This window comes from Hyperolius riggenbachi, chromosome 4 (assembly GCF_040937935.1).
Source record: "Hyperolius riggenbachi isolate aHypRig1 chromosome 4, aHypRig1.pri, whole genome shotgun sequence".
In the NCBI taxonomy this organism is placed as follows: domain Eukaryota; kingdom Metazoa; phylum Chordata; class Amphibia; order Anura; family Hyperoliidae; genus Hyperolius; species Hyperolius riggenbachi.
Window position 1 is genome coordinate 81,678,722 of NC_090649.1, and position 22,672 is coordinate 81,701,393.

The window sequence follows — 22,672 nt, forward strand, 5'->3', positions numbered from 1 at the left end:
GGCGGGTGGCTGGCTGGCTGGCTGAGGGGGGAACTTACCTCTGTGTCGGCGTGTCGCAGGCGCCGGAAGTTCGGGTCCCGCAGCCGCTGAGCCTGAGATTCGACTCAAAAAAGATCCGGATCAAAGATCCGAATCATTCATGAGCCGGACAACACTATTCAGACTGATTAGTGTTGTCCGGCTCATGAATGAGATTCTCAGCGGCTGCGGGACCCGAACTTCCGGCGCTGGAGCGACACAGAGGTAAGTTCCGCCTGCAGCCACTCGCCAGCCTGCACATCATCCTGGAGGAGACAGCGGGGAAGAGAGAGCACCCTAAGGTGAGGGATGGGGGGGGAGATTGCCCCCCTTCTCCACCGCTGCTCCCAGCTCTCTCTCTGCTGCGCTGTTCTCCTCCTGCGCTGCGCTGGGGGGCTCTAAAAAAAACGGACAACTTAATTGTCCGGTTTAGCATGCCTTTTTCAACCGGACACAGAGCACAAAAACCGGACTGTCCGGTGTAAAACCGGACACCTGGCAACCCTAGTTACCAAGATGGCAAACCGGCTGCGGATTTCTAGAATATAACTGACACCACTTGCAATCCTCTACATCAGGGGTCCCCAAACTTTTTCGGTCAAGGGCTGGGTCAACATACTTCAAACTGCTGGGGGGCCGGAACAGACATAAAATGATGTTGAAAAACATAACATTGAATCTAGGTATTGATTCGCCCAATCATGCCCGAAGAACTTCCAGCAGCAGCCATTCAGTCATGCAGCGCCTGAAGAACGTCTTTGTGCCCTGTAAAGCATACCCAGGTGACAACCTGCCGTCCAGTTGGACAGCAGTGTCACCTGATGAAGAATTGGATTGTAAACTAGTGAATGACTGCTTACTGGCTTCTACAGTATGTGGATGGGTGGTGCCAGCACGGCTTTTCTATACTATGTGAGCTGCCGATATTCGCCGAAAAGGTGCAGTGGGCAGCATCTATAAGTTATACATTTTGTGTTTGGGAGCCAGTAAAAATAAGTCTGGGGGGGCCGCATTCGGCCTGCGGGCCTTAGTTTGAGGACCACTGCCCTACATCCTACTTCCAGCCTCTGCAGACTGTCCCAGGCTGGCATCGCTGCCCAGGGCTAGTGACACAGAGCACAGCAGAGTGTCCGCACAGACAGGTCTGCGTTTAGCTAGCTGAGGGGGAATGAGCGTGTCTCCAGAAACATGGCCGCACTCCCAAGCCTGTCAGTAGCTGAGCACAGCCCGCTGCAGTGCCAGAGTCGTCCCTGGGAAAGCTCGCGCTCTAGCAGTCACTCATTCCAGGAGGAAGTGACGTAGGGCCTGTGCGTTACCTGGAGACGGAGGGACTCGGCATCTTAGTTACTCGGGAGGGGTGGAAGCTGCAGTTCTGGACTTTTTATTGAAACGGAAGCCGGTAGTGACCGGGGCCCCGCAGCAATGTTCATCTACCTGAGCAAGAAGGTGAGGAGCTGCGCTGCATCTGCTGCCTGCGTTATCTCTGTTTACTGTTCTGCTACCATCTCACCTCCTCCTCTGCTGCCTGTCTGCTATCAATCATTGCACCTCCCCTGCTGCCTGCATGCTATAAAACATCTCACCTCCTCTTCTGCCTGCCTGCTATAAAACATCTCACCTCCTCTTCTGCCTGCCTGCTATAAATCAAATCACCTCTTCTGCTGCCTGCTATAAATCATCTCACCTCCTCTGCTGCCTGCCTGCTTGCTATAAATCATCTCACCTCCTCTGCTGCCTGCCTGCTATCAATCATTGCACCTCCTCTGCTGCCTGCCTGCTATAAACCACCTCACCTCCTCCTCTGCTGCCTACCTGCTATCAATCATTGCACCTCCTCTGCTGCCTGCCTGCTATAAATCATCTCACCTCCTCTGCTGCCTGCCTATTCTCTGTTTTCTGGTCTGCTGCCTGCCTACTATAAATCATTGCATGTCTTCTGCTGCCTGCTGTCCATCATTGCACCTCCTCTGCTGCCTGCTGTCCATTATTGCACCTCCTCTGCTGCCTGCTGTCCATTATTGCACCTCCTCTGCTGCCTGCTGTCAATCATTGCACCTCCTCTGCTGCCTGCTGTCAATCATTGCACCTCCTCTGCTGTCCATCATTGCACCTCCTCTGCTGCCTACCTGCTGTCCACCATTGCACCTCCTCTGCTGCCTACTGTCTTTTATTGCACCTCCTCTGCTGCCTGACTGCTGTCAATCATTGCACCTCCTCTGCTGTCTGCTGACCATTATTGCACCTCCTCTACTGCCTGCCTGCTGTCCACCATTGCACCTCCTCTGCTGCCTGCTGACTATTATTGCACCTCCTCTGCTGCCTACTGTCCATTATTGCACCTTCTCTGCTGCCTGCCTGCTGTCAATCATTGCACCTCCTCTGCTGTCTGCTGACCATTATTGCATCTCCTCTGCTGCTTGCCTACTGTCCATCATCGAACCTCCTCTGCTGCCTGCCTACTATAAATTATTGCACCTCCTCTGCTGCCTGTCTGCTATAAATGATTGCACCTCCTCTGCTGCCTGCTGTCAATTTCACATCCTCTGCTGATTACCTGCTGTCAATCATCTTACCTTTTATTGCCTGATTGCTGTCCATAATTGCACCTCCTCTGCTGCCTGCCTGCTGTCAATCATTGCACCTTCTCTGCTGCCTGCCAGCTATACATTATTGCACCTCTGCTGCCTGCCTGCAGTCCATCATTGCACCTCCTCTGCAGCCTGCCTGCTATAAATTATTGCACCTCTTCTGCTGCCTGCTGTCAATCACTTCACATTCTCTGCTGCCTGCCTGCTGTCCATCATAGCACCTCATCTGCTGCCTGCTATCAATCATTACACCTCCTCTGCTGCCTGCATGCTATCAATCATTACACCTCATCTGCTGCTTCCATGCTCTCAATCATTGCTCCTCCTCTGCTGCCTGCATGCTATCAATAATTGCACCTCCTCTGCTGTCTGCTTGCTATCATTGATTGCAATTCCTCTGCTGAATGTTATGATTCATTGCACCTCCTTTTGTTGCCTGTCATGGTTCATTGTACACCCTCTGCTACCTACCTGCTATCAGTCGTTGCATGTTCATTGCTTCCTGTCTTTATTTATTGCACCTCTTCTGCTGCCTGTTATGATTCATTGCACCGCTTCTGCTGCCTGGCATGATTCATTCCACCTCCTCTGCTGCCTGTCATCATTCATTGTTCTCCCTTTGCTGCCTGTCATGATTGTTTGCTCCTCCTTTGCTGCCTGCCATCATTAATTGCACATCCTCTAATACCTGCCTTCAGTCGTTGGGAATCCTCTGCTGCCTGTCATGGTGCTTTGCACATCCCATGCTGCCTTCAATGAGGGCTGGTGCACACCGAGCGGCTTTTTGGGCGTTTTCAGATCCGCTTGCGGCTGCGGATCTGCTTGGTCAATGTATCTCAATGGGGTGGTGCACACCAGAGCGGGGGGCGTTTTGCAGAAACGAAAAATGCCTGGGTGAGGCATTTTTTGGATTGCGGGTGCGTTTCTGCCTCAATGTTAAGTATAGGAAAAACGCAAACCGCTCTGAAAAACGGCACTTCAGAGCGGTTTTGCAGGCGTTTTTGTTACAGAAGCTGTTCAGTAACAGCTTTACTGTAACAATATATGAAATCTACTATACTGAAAACCGCAGCAGCAATCCGCAAAACGCTAGCAAAACGCCTCATAAAAATTAAAAAAAGCGTTTAAAAATCTGCTAGCATTTTGCGGATCTGCTAGCGGGTTTTGGTGTGCACCAGCCCTAACTCTTTGCACATCTTCTGCTGCCTGTCTGACATCAGTCGTTGTACATCCTCTGCTGCCTGCCATTAGTTATTGCAAATCCTCTGCTCCCTGCCTTCAAACATTGCACACATTTACTGCTTGAATTCCTGCTCTTTCTGCGCTGCTTGCTGATCATTCTGTGCTCTGTTCCCTGCCATTTCTACTGATTCACTACTGCCTGCCTAATCATTGCTCTTACTCTGCTGCCTGCCTGCCAGCAAATAATGACTTTGTATCCTTTCCTGCTTGCCATACATTCTCATAATTTGCTTCTTGAAAACATTATTTGTTTATACTCTTCTTCTTGCTGTCTGCCATTGTTCATTTTTTGCTGTCTACACCACTTACTGATCATGCACTACTGTCTGCTTAATCATGGCTTATTCTCTGCTGCCTACCATCACTTATCTTCTATTGCCTGCATTACTGTTTATCGACTGCACTATTGACTTCTGCCTGCCATCACTATCTTCTGTCTGTGATCCTTGACTTCATACCTAATCACTGACATCCTATTCCTGCCTGCTTGACATTACTGTCAAACATCAGTTGCTTGCCAGCACTGCTCATCCTCTGCTGCATATCAAATAACTGCTCATCATTTGTGTTCTGGTCTGCTTGCTATCACTGCTCATTTTTTGCTGCCTGCTGGTCCTCACTGCCCATCCACTACTGCCTTCCTAACCATTGCTCATCATCTTCTGCTCATACCCTACTGCCAGCCATCAATGCCCATTCTCTGTTCCTCCCATCATTATTCATCATCTGCTGCTGGCTTGGCCAATCACTGGTCAGAGTCTGCTGCCTGCTCCTTCCTGATCACTGCTCATCCTTTTGTGCTTGCCATCCCTACTCATCCTCTGTTGCCTGCCAGTCTTGCTTACTATCTGCTACTTGCTATTCTTAATATCCTCTGACTGTCATAACTACTCATCCTCTATTGCTTACCTTCCATCGCTGCTCATCTGTTGCCTGCTCATCCTTTGTTTCTACCTAATCATTGCTGATCTTCTGCTGCCTGCCTAAATACTGCTCATCCTTTGCTACTTGCCTAAATACTGCTCATCCTCTGCCTCCTGTGTTTCACTTGTCACTATTTGTCCTCTGCTGCCGGTTTAATAAATGTTTGCTGACTGCTTCTTTCACCACTGTTCATAATCTGCCTGTTACATCATTGTCCCCCCCCCCTGCCTATCCACTGCTGCCTGCTATTGCTATTCATCCTTTTCTTTTTGCCATCCCCGCTCATCTCACCCCCGCTTATCCCATCCCTGCTCATGTTCTGCCTCCTGCCATAACCCCATATCTTATCTGCCATCACTTTTCTTATCTGCCATCATTTTTCTTATCTGCCATCACTTTTTATCCACTGCTGCTTGCCATCACATTTTATCCTTCCCTTTCTAGGCACATACCACTCTGTCCCCTCTCCACCTGGCACATACCACTCTGTCCCCTCTCCACCTGGCACATACCACTCTGTCCCCTCTCCACCTGGCACATACCACTCTGTCCCCTCTCCACCTCGCACATACCACTCTGCCACCTCTCCATCTGGCACATACCACTCTGCCCTCCCTCCACCTGGCGCATACCACTCTGCCCCCTCTCCACCTGGCTCATACCACTCTGTCCCCTCTCCACCTCGCACATACCACTCTGCCACCTCTCCATCTGGCACATACCACTCTGCCCTCCCTCCACCTGGCTCATACCACTCTGCCCCCTCTCCACCTGGCACATACCACTCTGCCCCCTCTCCACCTGGCACATACCACTCTGCCCCCTCTCCACCTGGCACATACCACTCTTCCCCCTCTCCACCTGGCACATACCACTCTTCCCCCTCTCCACCTGGCACGTACCACTCTGCCCCCTCTCCACCAGGCACATACCACTCTGCCCCCTCTCCATCTGGCACATACCACTCTGTCCCCTCTCCATCTTGCACATACCACTCTGCCCTCCCTCCACCTGGCGCATACCACTCTGCCCCCTCTCCACCTGGCACGTACCACTCTGCCCCCTCTCCACCTGGCACATACCACTCTGTCCCCTCTCCACCTCGCACATACCACTCTGCCACCTCTCCATCTGGCACATACCACTCTGCCCTCCCTCCACCTGGCACATACCACTCTGCCCTCCCTCCACCTGGCGCATACAACTCTGCCCCCTCTCCACCTGGCTCATACCACTCTGTCCCCTCTCCACCTCGCACATACCACTCTGCCACCTCTCCATCTGGCACATACCACTCTGCCCTCCCTCCACCTGGCTCATACCACTCTGCCCCCTCTCCACCTGGCTCATACCACTCTGCCCCCTCTCCACCTGGCACATACCACTCTGCCCCCTCTCCACCTGGCACATACCACTCTGCCCCCTCTCCACCTGGCACGTACCACTCTGCCCCCTCTCCACCAGGCACATACCACTCTGCCCCCTCTCCATCTGGCACATACCACTCTGTCCCCTCTCCATCTTGCACATACCACTCTGCCCCCTCTCCATCTGGCACGTACCACTCTGCCCCCTCTCCACCTGGCACGTACCACTCTGCCCCCTCTCCACCTGGCACGTACCACTCTGCTCCCTCTCCACCTGGCACGTACCACTCTGCTCCCTCTCCACCTGGCACGTACCACTCTGCTCCCTCTCCACCTGGCACGTACCACTCTGTCCTCCCTCCATCTGGCACATTCCTCTCTGTCCTCTCTCCACCTGGCACGTACCACTCTGTCCCCTCTCCACCTGGCACGTACCACTCTGTCCCCTCTCCACCTGGCACATACCACTCTGCCCTCTCTCCACCTGGCACATACCACTCTGTCCCCTCTCCATCTGGCACATACCACTCTGTCCTCTCTCCACCTGGCACATACCACTCTGCCCTCTCTCCATCTGGCACATACCACTCTGTCCCCTCTCCATCTGGCACATACCACTCTGTCCTCTCTCCACCTGGCACATACCAATCTGTCCTCTCTCCATCTGGCACATACCACTCTGTCCTCTCTCCACCTGGCACATACCACTCTGTCCCCTCTCCATCTGGCACATACCACTCTGTCCTCTCTCCACCTGGCACATACCACTCTGCCCTCTCTCCATCTGGCACATACCACTCTGTCCCCTCTCCATCTGGCACATACCACTCTGTCCTCTCTCCACCTGGCACATACCACTCTGTCCCCTCTCCATCTGGCACATACCACTCTGCCCCCTTTCTTTCTAGGCACATACCGCTGCTTTGTTCCTTCTCTTTCTGGACCCTCCACACTCTCCCTCCTTCTGTTTTTACCACATCCGTTTCCAACACAATGCGTTCTCTCTCCTGTGCTCTCCTCACTCTGCTCTGGCTCCTTTTGTGTCTTCTTCTTGCCCACCTCATTACGTTCCATCTCATGTTCTCCCCTCATTCTGTTCCCTCTCCTCTGCCCACCCCACTGTGTTCGCTCTCCTTTTGTGCTCACCTCACTACTTTCTCTCCTGCTTTCCCACTGGACTCTGTTTCCTTATTTATTGTTCACAGCTTTCTCTTCCCTCATTTACTGTAGTCAGTGTGGTTCTCTGTCTCTTTGCCTTAAAGTGGACATAAACTCTTGCACAGGACAAAAGGAAAACACAGAGAAATACACCCTGTATGTATTTAGAGAATTTAGCCTGTCTAATACCCCCTCATCTGAGACTAATCCCAAGATGTAATTTGATCTCTGCCATGGCATAGCAGCTAATTAGAAAACACAGGATGTTGACAATATGTCTGCTTCCAGGAAAGCAGGAAGTAGACACACTGGGGATTTATTGCAGGATTTGTATCAGCTGTAATAAAGGAATGATTTTCTGTAAAGATTATTACGCTGTTGCGTATCTTTTAGAGCAAAGAGGAAGTCCTGAGTTAGGGTTCACTTTAAATAGGATAATACCTTGTGAGATTTTTGTTTTATTGTACAAATTAGTGGCATAAACAATACTTTGGTCTGTTTTAGATTGCTATTCCCAATAACATCAAGCTAAAATGCATATCCTGGAACAAAGACCAAGGCCACATAGCCTGCGGAGGGGAGTCCGGGCTGCTGAAAGTTCTGAAGCTGGAAATGCAAACAGGTAAATAAATGTTTCTGGCTGTTATTAATGAGTCCTTTCAGATTCACCTTGGACTGGTGTGGAGTTACTCAGTCTCATTTCCCAGGAAGCTTGTATTGGCCTGCTTGGGGGTATTTATGTGCAGTATGGGGATGATCCTGTGAGGCCGAGCGGTTTATCTTGGGACTCAGGCTGGATGTACAGATCTGCTGGCTGTGAGCTCAGATTATCATCATCGGGGAAAGGAAGGGAAAACTGACTCTGGTGGAAGGTCAATATTTTCAGAGCTGCCCATCGTTTCCTGGTGGGGAGTCTGTACATTCTGTTCTGCCAGGTTGCACTGGCCAGGCTCCTCAGGAGCAGAGGGTGATGACAGATCCCTTTGTAAGACAGCTGCTTTACCTCACGCCGGAACCTCTTCCACTTCACTCCCCCCAGGCAAGGTTAAAGTGTAACCCCAGCCACAGGAAGCGAGAGTATTCATTTTACATGTATTTTCATTACAGCAAAGCCACAGTCTGGCATAAAATACAGTACAAATATGAACCTATCTCCTAACTCTTTATTGACTATATTTATCTTCCTACTTGCAAAGGAGGATAAGCAGCTAGTGTGGAAGCTACCATCTTGTGTAATAATCAGGCCCGGTTTTACATCACAGGAGCCTATAGGCACAGATGTCCTGGAACCTTAGAATTTGCCCTCCATGAACCTACAAACCCCCTCTGAACTGCACCGCAAGTGTGCTGACTGGCCCAGCTCTCATTTCTCCCTCATTTCCCTTGCCCGTCATAGGTAGGTACAGGTGTCTTTTAGCATTAGGTAGTCAGAGGTACCCTCAGTATTAAGAAGCTAGAGGTGCTCCTGACTGAAGGGAGATCTGGTCAGGGAAATGCCGAGAGCGGGGTGAGTAACCTCTCCTTTACACTCTTCTTGGGACTCTGCATAGGGAAGGAGGGAGGGAGGGAAGTGAGCCGCCTCTCCATCATCAGGCACCGGTAGGCACGTGCCTTATGGTAAATCCAGCTCTGGTAATAGTGTAATATCCAGTTCAGTCTGTAAGCAGCACATAGTTTTCCTGAATATTCGCCCTTTCTCACCGATTACTTGCACACAGGAAAGCTCTCTGTCATAAATTATCCTCATTTCCTATAGACTGAGACGGGCTCCCCTGACAAACTGAAAGTAAACATACTGACCCTCTTTTTTAAAGTGATCCTAAACTGAACTTAAAAAGAGTTTCACACAGTGGTGGACGGCAGCTAAGTACGGCATTGTTGTGAGATTTCCTGGTTTTATGAGCGTTGGAGACGGGGTCGGTGGATGTTAGATTTAATGTTGTTTGGTTGTAGTCTTGGCGTGGGAATACTGTCCTCCTCTGACTCTGTGTCTTCTTACAGATGACGCCAAGCTGAAAGGCCTCGCTGCTCCCAGCAATCTGTCCATGAACCAGACTCTGGAGGGACACAGCGGTAAGTTACAGGAAAGCGTAAATACGGGCTCTGGGTACACTGAGCATGCATAGCAGAACTGGATGCACAGTGTGAGCTTATGTTTCCTCTCCCTGCAGGTTCTGTACAGGTGGTGACCTGGAATGAACATTTCCAGAAGTTAACCACCAGTGATCAGAATGGACTCATTATTGTCTGGATGCTGTACAAAGGTAAAGATCAACCTCCACTTGTGCTCCTTTACGACCATATGCTGAGACTGCTGCCTATTCATGTCACAGAAGTCACCACTGGTTTTCAGAAGAAACTGGCCCGTTCTGCACTGTAACTCACACTTACCTCTGCCACAGTAATATGGAGATCTGTAGCTATGTAAATACAAATATAAAATGTCTGATAGCTGTATCTTCTGAACCAGATGCTCACAGAAGTGTTTTTCCTGGCATTTTGCATTTTTTGAAGTCAGGGCCGATTCACACGGGTGCTTGGCAGGCATTAAAGAACAAGCAACACCCATGCTAACCTAGAAATAAAAAACACATATATAAGTAGATAAATACTACCTCTATTTACATAACAGATGTATTGTGCTATCCACGTACTGATTCCTGTGAATTTTATAAAGGAAAAGCAGAAAATCCTATTCTAGGCAGTGGCCATCTTGCTAAGCTAAAGCTGACATCATATCCTCCCTGACTCTTGTTTTCCCCCTCCCTTCTCTTGCTCATTGTGTATTCATTAGCTGCCCTCCTCCCAGAGTCTTCAGACACTCCCACTGAGGTGTATACAAACCACTGCACTGTCTTTTTTTATTTACACATCCAATCACTGAGCCACCTCAGCCTTGCTTGTAAACACAAGTAATCAGAGGGTGTTTCTGATAAGCAGCTAGGCAGGGAAATAAATGGAAGAGGAGGATTATATTATAGATAAAAATAACTCCCAGCATTCAACTCTTTGGCACTAGGGCCAGTGCTCCTAAAGTATGTGATAACTACAAACCATAACAGAAAAAGTTTTGCAAGTTTTGAATGCAGGATTAGCATCTTTATTACTTAATACACTCAGACCGATTGCTGTTGAAATTTTATGGTGACAATACCGCTTTAAACAACGAGCCGCAGTGCTCATTGCTTAAGCAGTGTCCATTTAAATGAATGGACAGGGCTGGTGCCATTGTTTACGAAATCGCCGCTCTCATTCTCAATAAATTGTCTTTTTTTTAAAATGTCTCAGTGAAGTTACATAAAGACAACAAAACAAACCTCCTGAGTCTCCATCTGACTAGTCCTGATACTGTATGTGAGATGTGAGTCCCCTAAAAAGTCCTTCCTAGTCCAAATATTTCTTTCAAATAAGTAAAATGTATCTATTAGTTGTCATTTAAATAAGTTAGTTAATTGTTAGTGTCATACAAAGTTACACTGTATTTCTTTTTTTCACTAAAAGGGTTAAACATTCAGGTATGCAAATTACAGTTTATCTCTAGTTTAGGCCCAGTGGACTATAGTCCATAACCCTGCTGATAATTAATTACAGCCATAAAACTCTTTCCTGGAAGATAACAGCTTCTGAGTGCAGGCTAGTATTTCATAGGTTGTAGCTGTCCGACACTAAAAGCCTGCGTCATTCAGCTGAGGCAATAAAACATTAAACCTAATTTTTACCTTGTAAACAGAAAATAAAAAGTAATTTTTAGAAATAGGAGGAAAATTACAGTTATTTATATCATCAGTTTATTTTCAATTTTTGGTTTGCTTTAAAAAGGAAAACCAAGCTCAATGACCAAAGAATAACTCTTGATGATAGGAGGATGAAATGCAAAATAAACATTTCTCAATAAGGGGCACACCAGGATAAGGAGTGGGCAAAAATCCATATGTATAGACAGTGGCGTAGCAGAGGTTGTGACCACACTGGTGCCCTTGGACCAGATGGGTCCACTAGGGCAGTGTTTCTCAACACTTTACTGGTATGTACCCCTTTTAAAACCCTGTACTCACAGAGTACCCCCTAGCATAGTAAACATTATCACAAGTACCCCTTACAAAATATATATTTAATCATAGTACATAATTGGTTCTCAACCATTTCCAAGCATTTACTATTGCTTTTAATTAGCTAAAATACTAACTTGGTGTTGTTTAAATAAGATTTATCTTTTTCTAAAACTGTAAATTTGATATTCTTGGTTAAGTATATCAAGCCCGAGTACCCCCTGAAACCATCAGAAGTACCCCCTGGGGTACGCGTACCACACGTTGAGAACCTAGGCACTAGGGGACCTCCTTCATTCATCCTATTAGCATTTTATTAGTGCTATGCGGATCATGAACATCTCTGTATGTGCATTGAATAGTGGTAATCCTAAACAATCTATTTTCTTACTCTGTTTACACCTCTCTGACTGCAGTTTTTATTGGTAGATTTTGGGGCTCCATATCAATAGAGTGCTTGGGGTCCCATGTAAAACTTGCACTGGGGCCCCAAGCTTCTTAGTTACACCACTGTGTATAGAATATATCACCTGAAGGAAGATGCCAGCCCAACCCCCAGCTAAAATAAACAATTGTGCTGTCGCATTGGTTTTTCTCTTGTGGTTGGGCATCTCCCTTCATGTGATGCATACTAGACATATGATTATACCCACCCCATGCAGAATTACTTCTTACAAATGACATTGCTCTTTCATGGTGACCTTGAGAGGTACGAAAAATGTTTCCCAGTCATTGATCATTCCGAGATTAAAGGTGACCGTACATCTGGCATTACGGCCGGTCGACAATCCGATTTGATCATTTTTAGTGAATCGAATGAAAATTGATGCCACAACAAGCATACCTGATCGACGATTCTCAAAATTTCGGCCCAAAATCTGTCAAGTGTCTGGCTTAGACATGCTGGGAAATCTTGGGCTGACATTGTCGATTTGGGTGTGTGGCGGTAATGGTGTGCGATATCATGACCAACAAACAGCTGAAACCCCCGGCCCCCAAATGTTCTATATGCCCCCGGTGCCCTTGCCTTAAAATACTTTACCTGATAGGCCACCCACCGCTAGTGTCCAGCCGCTTCTGCATTTGTGTTCCAGGTGACTACCGGCATATAACACATAGCGTGTGTGAGGTCACACGCGTCACACATGGTATACGCCGGCAGCCACATCGGGCACCAATGTGAAAGTGTCTAGACACTAGCGGCGGGCACCCGGACACGTAAAGTATTTTAATGCACGGGCACCGGGGGCATATATAAAATTTGGGGGGACCGCAACGGAGGAGGCATTGAGGCCGATGCCCAAAACTTTTTCATGCTGAAATTGATTGGGCATTGGCCTGTGGTGTATTTTCAGGCAACAGATCTCTCTCTGATCAGATTCAATCAGAGAGAGATTTGTCTCTAGGTCGATCTGGCCCATCATTGCTAGATACATGGGCACCTTAACCACCTCTATGGTATCTGTTGACCTTTCACTGTGCCTTCCTCCTCCCCTCTACATAGACCAAGAATTCCATCACCAGGCTGAGCAGAATGTTTATATTGCTGAGGGAAAGTGGCCTGAGGAAGGATCATGCTTGTTTACCCAACAGTCCACTAATATGAAGGCCAGCTTCATGCTTCTGAGATATTTCTGGCCATCGGCTTCTGATTAAATGTTAAAATGTATCGTACTTTGTAGGCAACTGGTACGAAGAGATGATAAACAACCGCAACAAGTCAGTGGTGCGCAGCATGAGCTGGAATGCAGACGGCCAGAAGATCTGCATCGTATATGAAGATGGGGCTGTGATTGTTGGTTCAGTGGATGGTAATGTTCCGATTATATATGCTGTTAATGCTGTGCTTAGGGGTCAGACTTAATTCTAGTCTTCTGGCTGCAGCTCTGCCTTTTGTATAATTGCATTTCATCAGAATCTGTTTTATTCGCCAAGCACGAATGGGTAATGCCTGGAATTGGTTTTTGCTCATATGGGACACATAGAAGGCTCAAAGTACTGAAGGAAGAAAGGCAGTACACAATAAGCAGCAAAGTGGCAGGGAAGAGACAGTGTATCAATAAGCAGTTAATCGTGACAACAACCAGGACACAGCAGTATACAGCAGCTGCAGCCTAGGGGGCAAAAGGAGGGGGGCATGGAGAAAGTTCAAAAGTTTGACAGCAGAAGGGGAAAACGTGTTCCTATGCCTTGAGGTCCTGGTGGAGATGGCTCGGGAACCTCCGTCCTGATGGTAGCTGACTGAAGTCAGACACCTGGGTGTGAGGGATCATTGGCAATGCTTATTGCTCTGGAGCGCAGTCTGGAGTAGTGAATTAGGTCTAGTTGGGGGAGGGGTTGCCCAATGATCCTTTCCGCTGATCTGAGAGGAAAAACAATTTTGGAAAAAAACAGTGCTTTCAAAATTGCAGAAATGTTCAGCGTTTGCAATTACCGTATATGTAATGTGAGTGAACCAGTGCACTGTACAGCTGAAGGAAACTGTATAATGGCATACAGTTACAAAATGACTTGCATAGTATTATTTAGTATTTATACGCAGCTGACATCCTCCGCAAAGCTTTTGCAGAGAATATATAGTCATGTCACTGACTGCCTTTCAGAGCAGCTCACAATCTAATCCCTACGCTAGTCATATGTCCATCGTAGTCAAGGGCCAATTTTAGGGGTAAGCCAATTTACTTATCTGTATGTTTTTTGGATGTGGGAGGAAACTGGAGTACCCAGCAGATACCCACTCAGACATGTGAAAGACACACAAACTCCATGCAGATAGTTACCTGGCTAGGATTGCAACCAGGGACCCAGCGCTGCAAGGCGAGAGTGCTATCCACTTTGCCACTGTGCTGCTTAAATGATGTGTAGTATCATCTTTCTGCTCAATCAGATGTAAACAGAATCTTCAAAAGACAGAAAGGAAATAAGGCGCCTGGACCAGACTCTGTGACTGCGAAATGTCTGAAACTCTGTGGCGATCAATTAGCACCTGTATTCACAGACATATTCAAATCATCTCTTGAACTCTCAATTGTCCCTGCCTATTTTATAAGCTCAACTATTGTACTAATTCCAAAAAAATCAAAACCTACATGCTTAACCTCCTTAGCGTTCTGGACGAACTGAGCTCGTCCAGAGACGCCGGAGGGTGGCGCTCAGGCCCTGGTGGGCGGATTTTAATTTTTTTTTTTTAAAACACGCAGCAAGCACTTTGCTTGCTGCGTGTTGTAGACGATCGCCGTCGCTCCCCGCCCGTGCACTGCTATCCGCCGTGTAACGAGCGCCCCCCCCAGACCCCGTGCGCTGCCTGGCCAATCAGTGCCAGGCAGCGCTGAGGGGTGGATCGGGTCTCCCTATGACGTCACGACATCGTTGATGTCATTCCGGCCATCGCTATGGCGACGGGGAAGCCCTGACGGAGAACCCGTTTAGAACGAGATCTCCTGAAGGCCATCATCGCCGACGGCGATCGGAAGGGTGGGTGGGATTCCGCTGGAAGGGGGGTATCATGTAGCTAGCGCTAGGCTAGCTACATGATTAAAAAAAAAATTAAGTGTAAAAAACCATGCGCAGCCGTGCGGCTGCGCATTATCAGAACGCCAGGGAGGTTAAACGATTACAGGCCTGTTGCCCTGACATCATTGGTTATTATAATGGCTTATCTGAAATCCATCACAGATCCCCTGCTGGACTCTCTGCTATTTGCCTACAGGCCTAATAGATCCGCAGATGACGCCGTTAACATGTGTATGCATTATGTACTACAGCATCTAGACACCCCAGGAACCTACACCAGGATTTTATTCATAGATTACAGCTCTGCATTTAATACCATAATTCCATCACTGCTACACAGCAAACTCTCCCAGCTACACATACCTGAACCCATCTGCAAATGAATAACCAATTTCTTAACCGACAGTAAACAGCAGGTCAGACTTGGGAAACACACATCAAGCTCTCTGACAGTCAGTACTGGTGCTCCGTCCCCAGGGCTGTGTGCTTTCCCCACTGCTCTACTCACTGTACACCAATGACTGCATCTCCACAGATCCATCTGTTAAAGAGAATCTGTATTGTTAAAATCGCACAAAAGTAAACATACCAGTGCGTTAGGGGACATCTCCTATTACCCTCTGTCACAATTTCGCCGCTCCTCGCCGCATTAAAAGTGGTTAAAAACTGTTTTTAAAAGTTTGTTTATAAACAAACAAAATGGCCACCAAAACAGGAAGTAGGTTGATGTACTGTATGTCCACACATAGAAAATACAACCATACACAAGCAGGCTGTATACAGCATTCCTTTTGAATCTCAAGAGATCATTTGTGTGTTTCTTTCCCCCTGTTCTCATGCACTGAAGTTTCAGGCTGCTCTTTTTTCTCCTGCAAACAGCTTTGCCCTTGTCTGTAATTCTTCAGTATGTGAAAGCCCAGCCAGCTCAGAGGACGATTTATCCAGCTTGTAAAAGATAAGAGAGAAGAGAGAAGCTGCTCTAATCTAAATAATACACAGGCAGTGTGCATAGAGGGGCCTGGAAGGGGGAATTCATAGCAGAACCACAACACTGAAGAACTTGGCAGCCTTCCAGACACAGGCTGACAAGTCTGACAAGGGAAAGATACATTGATTTATTACAGAGACTGTGATAGCAGAAAGTGCTGCAGTAAGCCAGAACACATTAGAATAGCTTTTGGAACTTGTAGGATGATAAAAAACAGGATGAAATTTTTGTTATGGAGTCTCTTTAAGGTTCTGAAGTTTGCAGATGACACAACAGTAGTTGGTCTCATACAAAACAGGGACAAGTCTGCATACAGGCATGTAGTGGGACAGCTTTCCCCCTGGTGCAGCAGCAACAACTTGGAACTAAATGCTCTCAAAACCATGAAGATGATAATAGACTTTAGGAGATCTCCCCCCCCCCCCAGCACATCCCCTTAATCATAAATCGATCCACAATAACCCAGGTAGAGTCATTCAAGTTTCTTGGGACCACAATCTCAAACAACCTAAAATGGGATAATAATACGGCCACTATCGTCAAGAAAGCGCAGCAGAGGATGTACCATCTACGGCAGCTGAGAAAGTTTGGCCTACCTCAAAATGTAATGGTGCAGTTCAACACTGCAATCATCGAATCCACCATAACATCATCTATGACTGTATGGTTCAGCTCCTGCTCAGCATTAGAAAAGGGGAGGCTGCAGCGCATCATCCGGACAGCGGAAAGGATAATTGGCTGTAGCTTCCCTTCCCTGCAGGATCTTTACGCTAGCAGGTGCAGAAAGAGAGCAACCAAAATAGCCTCTGACCCCTCTCACCCAGCTCACTCCATCTTCCAGCTCTTGCCTTCAGGAATAAGTTTCCGGTCAATTGCAACTAAAACCTCTAGACACAGGAACAGCGTTTTTCCTCAGGTGGTAGCCATACTTAAAGGTAAGGTTCAGGGAGGGTATTGAAAAAATAAAAATCAATTTCCACTTACCTGGGGCTTCCTCCAGCCCGTGGCAGGCAGGAGGTGCCCTCGCCGCCGCTCCGCAGGCTCCCGGTGGCCGACCCGACCTGGCCAGGCCGGCTGCCAGGTCGGGCTCTTCTGCGCTCCAAGGCCCGGCGCTTCTGCGTCCCACGCGGGCGCGCTGACGTCATCGGACGTCCTCCGGGCTGTACTGCGCAGGCGCGGTAGTTCTGCGCCTTTGCAGTACAGCCCGGAGGACGTCCGATGACGTCAGCGCGCCCGCGTGGGACGCAGAAGTGCCGGGCCTTGGAGCGCAGAAGAACCCGACCTGGCAGCCAGCCTGGCCAGGTCGGGTCGGCCACCGGAGACCACCGGGAGCCTGAGGAGCGGCGGCGAGGGCACCTCCTGCCTGCCACGGGCTGGAGGAAGCCCCAGGTAAGTGGAAATTGATTTTTATTTTTTCAATACCCTCCCTGAACCTTCCCTTTTAATGCTGAACCACGTTAGAGCTGCTAGGACTTGATAGTAATGAGCACAGAACTGTAAATGAACAATTCTCACATTGCTTACTGCCACTATACTTATAATGTCCTTGACTTGTAAGTACACACGGTCTGCCCTTGTATTGTTTGTGTTTGTGTTTGTTAAGCAACTGCCAAGACAAATTCCTTGTAGGTGCAAACTTACTTGGCAAAATAAAATTGATTCTGATTTGTGTACTAATTTGAAGTGATTTATTTTTCCTTTTGCAGGAAATCGTATTTGGGGCAAGGAACTGAAAGGCATACAGCTCTGCCATGTGGCGTGGTCACCTGATAGCAAAATCCTTCTGTTTGGCATGGCTAATGGGGAGATACACCTGTATGACAATCAGGGGAACTTCATTGTAAGTGATGATAAAACACGATTACTAAGAATAAGCGGATTATTCCTCTGCAGTGAGGGTACATGTTACACTGTGATGTACATGCATGTGTACAGCATGGGATAGCTCAGGTGTCTGACAGAATTTACCAGCTGGTAATCCTATATAAACTGCTGAAATAGTTATCCCAATGCTGAGTGATCCTGTTCTATAGTAACCTGCCTCCTCAGTTGATTTTATGAATTTGTATGGATAGGAAATGCTTATCTTCACTAAACTATTCGCAGAAGAGTCTTCCGATCAGACCAGTCCCTTTGTGATACAGTATTTGTCTGACGGCAGCTACATACATTTGAAAACTTTGCGTGCTGATTCAGGCTTGGCATAAACTGAAGAAAAAACGTTTTTGGAGAAATGCACCCTGTATGTATTTAGAGTTTAGGCTGTCTAATCCCTCCTCATCAGTAACTAAGCACAAGTTGTAATTTTATCCCTCAGCTGTGTCAGCTGACTGCCACGATAGAGAGCTAGTTGGTAAACACAAGATGCTAACAATGTCTGCTTCTGTGAAAGCAGGCAGTAGACACACTGCAGATTTATTTTAGGATTTATATCAGCTGTAACCGACTTTTTTGTTTTTGTTTAAAAGGTTACTATGCTGTGGTGTATCTTTTTTAGAGCAGAAAGTACTTTCTGAGTTCAGGTCCACGTTAACCACTTTACCCCCAGCGGTACGAATTTCTCCGCCCCTTTTTTCCCTCCTAAAAAACCAGGGACGGAGAAATCCGTACCTTCCGCGCTACCGCCGCTGTCCGCCGCTGTCCGCGCTCCCGCCGCTCGTGCGCGCGCACCCGCCGCTCGTGCACGCCGCCGCCCGCTCGCCCGGAGATCAATGAACGGGAAAATCCATTCCCGTTCGTTGATCTAAGCCCCCGCAATGATCTGCTGCTTCTTTCAGAAACAGCAAGATCATTGTGAGTCTCCCAGCCTCCTACTGCTTCCTGTAAGCGTCCTTCCGGACGCTTACAGGTCGCATGTAAACAAACACTCTGTGGCCATCTTGTGGCCAAATAGTAAACTACACCCTAAAAGCATTTTACATAAACAAACATTACATTTACACAATAAATTAACTCATTACCTCCCACACTCCCCAATTTTTATTTTTATTTTTGTAATTAAAAAAAAAAAAAAATACAATAAAAAAAAAACATAAATAGTTACCTTAGGGACTGAACTTTTTAAATATTTATGTCAAGAGGGTATAACACTGTTACTTTATAAACTGCGGGCTTGTAATTAGGGATGGATGCGAAACTGAAAAGAATGCACCTTTATTTCCAAATAAAATATTGTCGCCAAACATTGTGATAGGGACATAATTTAAATGGTTTTATAACCGGGACAAATGGGTTAATACATTTCATGGGTTTTAATTACAGTAGCATGCTTTATTTAAAAACTATAATGGCCGAAAACTGAAAAATAATAATTTTTTTCCCACATTTTTTCCTATTTCCCCATTAAAACACATTTAGAATAAAATAATTCTTGGCATAATGTCCCACCTAAAGAAAGCCTAATTGGTGGCAAAAAAAACAAGATATAGTTCATTTCATTGGGATAAGTAATAATAAAGTTATAGATGAATGAATGGAAGGAGCGCTGAAAGGTGAAAATTGCTCTGGTGGTCAGGGGGTAAAACCCCTCAGTGGTGAAGTGGTTAAAGGATACCCGAAGTGACATGTGACATAATGAGATAGACATGTGAATGTACAGTGCCTAGCACACAAATAACTATGCTGTGTTCCTTTTTTTCTTTTTCTGCCTAAAAGAGTTAAATATCAGGTATGTAAGTGGCTGACTCAGTCCTGACTCAGACAGGAAGTGACTGCAGTGTGACCCTCGCTGATAAGAAATTACCCCTTTATTACCTCTCTCTTGCTCTCAGAAGCCATTTTCTGCTAGGAAAGTGTTTTATAGTGGGGATTTCTTATCAGTGAGGGTCACACTGTAGTTCCTTGCTGTCTGAGTCAGCCACTTACATACCTGATGTTTAGCTCTTTCAGGCAGAGAAAGGGAAAAAAAGGAACACAGCATAGTTATTTGTGTGCTAGGCACTGTACATACACGTCTATCTCATCATGTCACATGTCAGTTCGGGTAACCTTTAAAAGTTATTATGCTGTTGCGTATGTTTTAGAGCTGATAGGTAGTTCTGATTTCAGGTCTGCTTTAAACAGTTCCCGCCAGCCCATTGGCGGAAGGAAGTGGCGCAAACTTGTGCGCGTACGTTCGCACCCCCTTGCGGCTCCCACAGGTGTACTCCGGTCGTCTTTACTTCAAAACCAAATGTTTTAAAAAACGTGTTTTGCAGTAACTGGTTAATAATTCCCAAAGAAAGTAACACAAATATCTGCAACTACCCACTCTCAGTTCCTGAAGTTTCAGCTAGCCGTGCAGATCACATGATTCTATACATCCAGCGAGCTGGGGTGGCTTTATTGAGAGTAACGTTGGCCACACACTGTTTGGCTGGGTAATAAAGGATTGACCTTTTCCTGATGTTGATCTATTACTTAGAATAGATTATCTCCTGCACTACACATCAGTATTGCATATGATTGCAGCAGAAATCTGACCAAATATTGATTGGGACACTGCCACCTCAACTGTAGTAGTGCTTGATGAGGTACAAGACTATCTAAGCTTTTTTCCCATATACTACTCCCACCCCTCGCTTCTAGAGACCAGCCGCGGGACTTGTGCTTCCTGTTTGTGAGGTTATTTGAATCCATTTAGTTTATTGAGAATAGACCCAAAATGGAATTTCAGCATGTGGGTCAGTACCATTTCTCTGGCCGTCTCTTCAAGCAAGTTTTATTGAGCAAAGGCTGGCGGATAGGCATGTATGAATAGTTGTGGGTTGATTACTTATTTACAGGAGAAATATTGTGAAAAATTGTAATATTTAAAATACATACACATAAAATGTACATTTTCCCAGAGTAAAATGCACTATAAATCACTTTTTTTTCCTACATTACTGTCACAGTAGGTAATAAAAGCTGACAGATCTGACAGGACTAGACCATCTCCTCATGGTGTATTCTCAGTATTGCCTTTATTCTTAATAAAAGCAATCTATAGAAAGCATCTATCCAAAGATGTCAGTCAGCAGCCCTACTCGTTTGCACACTATTTCTGGCCCTTAGACTGAGTAAATACCATTCAATAAGTGTTTTTGTAAATAAAGAAATAACTAAGAATCACCCATGAGGAGACGGACTAGTCCAAAACCAAAGCCGTCAGATTTTCACTACCTATTGTAAGCGACAGTGACGTAGGAAAAATGTAATGTTATATTGCATTTTGCTTGGGCCGAAATACACAGCTATATGCATATACACATATTTTAATTTTTTTTGTAATGGTTTCCTTTAAGCTCATGTTTCTGGTGAGTTTTTGTGTAAAAGATGGAGCAGTAATAAATACAGTGTGTAATTAAGATCTGGAATAGTTAGTTGACTTCTACATTTGAGAAATGTCTGAATTACATAGGTATTCAGAATCAGAATGTATTTCAACTATTATAACTATTTGTTATATTCAAATTGTTTGGTTAATTTCTATTTGACCCATGAATTGGAAATTAACTGGGCCTACCTGGTGTATTTCTGTATATGATGTATCTGCTGCTATTACTTTGCTTTTTTTTTTTTTGTTTTTTTTTTTTGCTTTGCTTGATCAACAACAATAATAATAAAAAGTGTAATTGGTTGTACCTTTGACACTACAATGCTTTGGCCTCTTGTGTGCAGGTGAAGATGGCGTTGAGCTGCTTGGTCAATGTGATGGGTCCTTTGAGTATTGCCGGCATGCACTGGTACTCTGGCAACAAAGGGTATGTGGAACCAGATTGCCCCTGTCTCGCCATATGTTTTGACAACGGAAGATGCCAGATAATGAGGCATGAAAATGATGAAAGTGAGTAAAATCTCTGTTATCACTTGTTACTGTAAACGTATCCATTAAAGAGACACTGAAGTGAAAAAAAAAATTATGATATGATTTCTATGTATAGTACAGCTAAGAAATAAAAAATTAGGAGCAGAGACATGAGTCTAATATTGTTTCCAGCACAGGAAGAGTTAAGAAACTCCAGTTGTTATCTATGCAAAAGAGCCACTGAGATTGACGACTTTTAGGGCCCATTTCCACTATTGCGAATTCGCATAGCCAATACAAGTGGATGGGTCTGTTTCCACTTGTCAGGATTTCTGAGCGTTTTCGTCCGCGGTAAAAATTTGCATTGCAGAGCCATCAGAATTCGCATACCGCTATGCGGGTGTATGCCAATTTTCATGTAAATTTGCACACAAATTCGCATGGAATCAATGGAAAAGCACACAGGCACTGCCATGGTTAAATTCGCATACCACGTCATTCATGTAAATTCGCATACAACTGCATGCGAAATTCGCATCCGTATGCGAATTTTTACCACGGTGATTCGCACCACACAAGTGGAAACGGGCCCTCAAGTCACACAGAGCTTTGTCTTCTGAAGCTTATTATCTCAAGTGTCAGTCACTGCATTGATTTTTTTTTTCCCTGTAGAGGACAGTTCAAAAGTTCACAAGCCTGCTCTGTAAAATCATTTAGAATGCTGAGTAGTGTGTAAACTGCAAATATTAGAGAATTATGCAATGTTATAAAAAAACACTATATACCTGAAAATAAAAATATGAGAATATTTTCTTTGCTACTAAAGTCTTTATTCCATGCATAGCTGCTCAGGAAATTTACTGCTCTGTGTTCTGTGTTCAGCCAGATCAAAATGTCTTATTCAGCAGATGTGAAAAGACTGCAGGAGAGCTCTCCCCATCAGTAAACACTGAAGCTTAACCCTTCCAGTGCTCAGTAGCAGAGGGTTTGGCTGGGGTGCAGAGTTTGCGGCATTGGGGGGGATGCTGTGCAAGATCTCTGCTATGGGTTGGCCCCAG

General features: G+C 46.2%; 1 protein-coding gene across 1 annotated transcript in view; it reads left to right on the forward strand.

Moving 5' to 3' along the window:
- The first annotated feature begins 791 nt into the window (after positions 1–791).
- Positions 792–22,672, forward strand: part of WDR35 (WD repeat domain 35) — a 125,613-nt gene continuing 103,732 nt past the window's right edge. Inside the window, exons 1-7 of the mRNA XM_068280266.1 lie at positions 792–1,464; positions 7,802–7,919; positions 9,299–9,370; positions 9,469–9,561; positions 13,029–13,157; positions 17,554–17,687; positions 21,488–21,653. Coding sequence (XP_068136367.1) covers positions 1,441–1,464; positions 7,802–7,919; positions 9,299–9,370; positions 9,469–9,561; positions 13,029–13,157; positions 17,554–17,687; positions 21,488–21,653 — 736 coding nt within the window. The 5' untranslated portion in view covers positions 792–1,440. The remainder of the gene's footprint in view (positions 1,465–7,801; positions 7,920–9,298; positions 9,371–9,468; positions 9,562–13,028; positions 13,158–17,553; positions 17,688–21,487; positions 21,654–22,672) is intronic.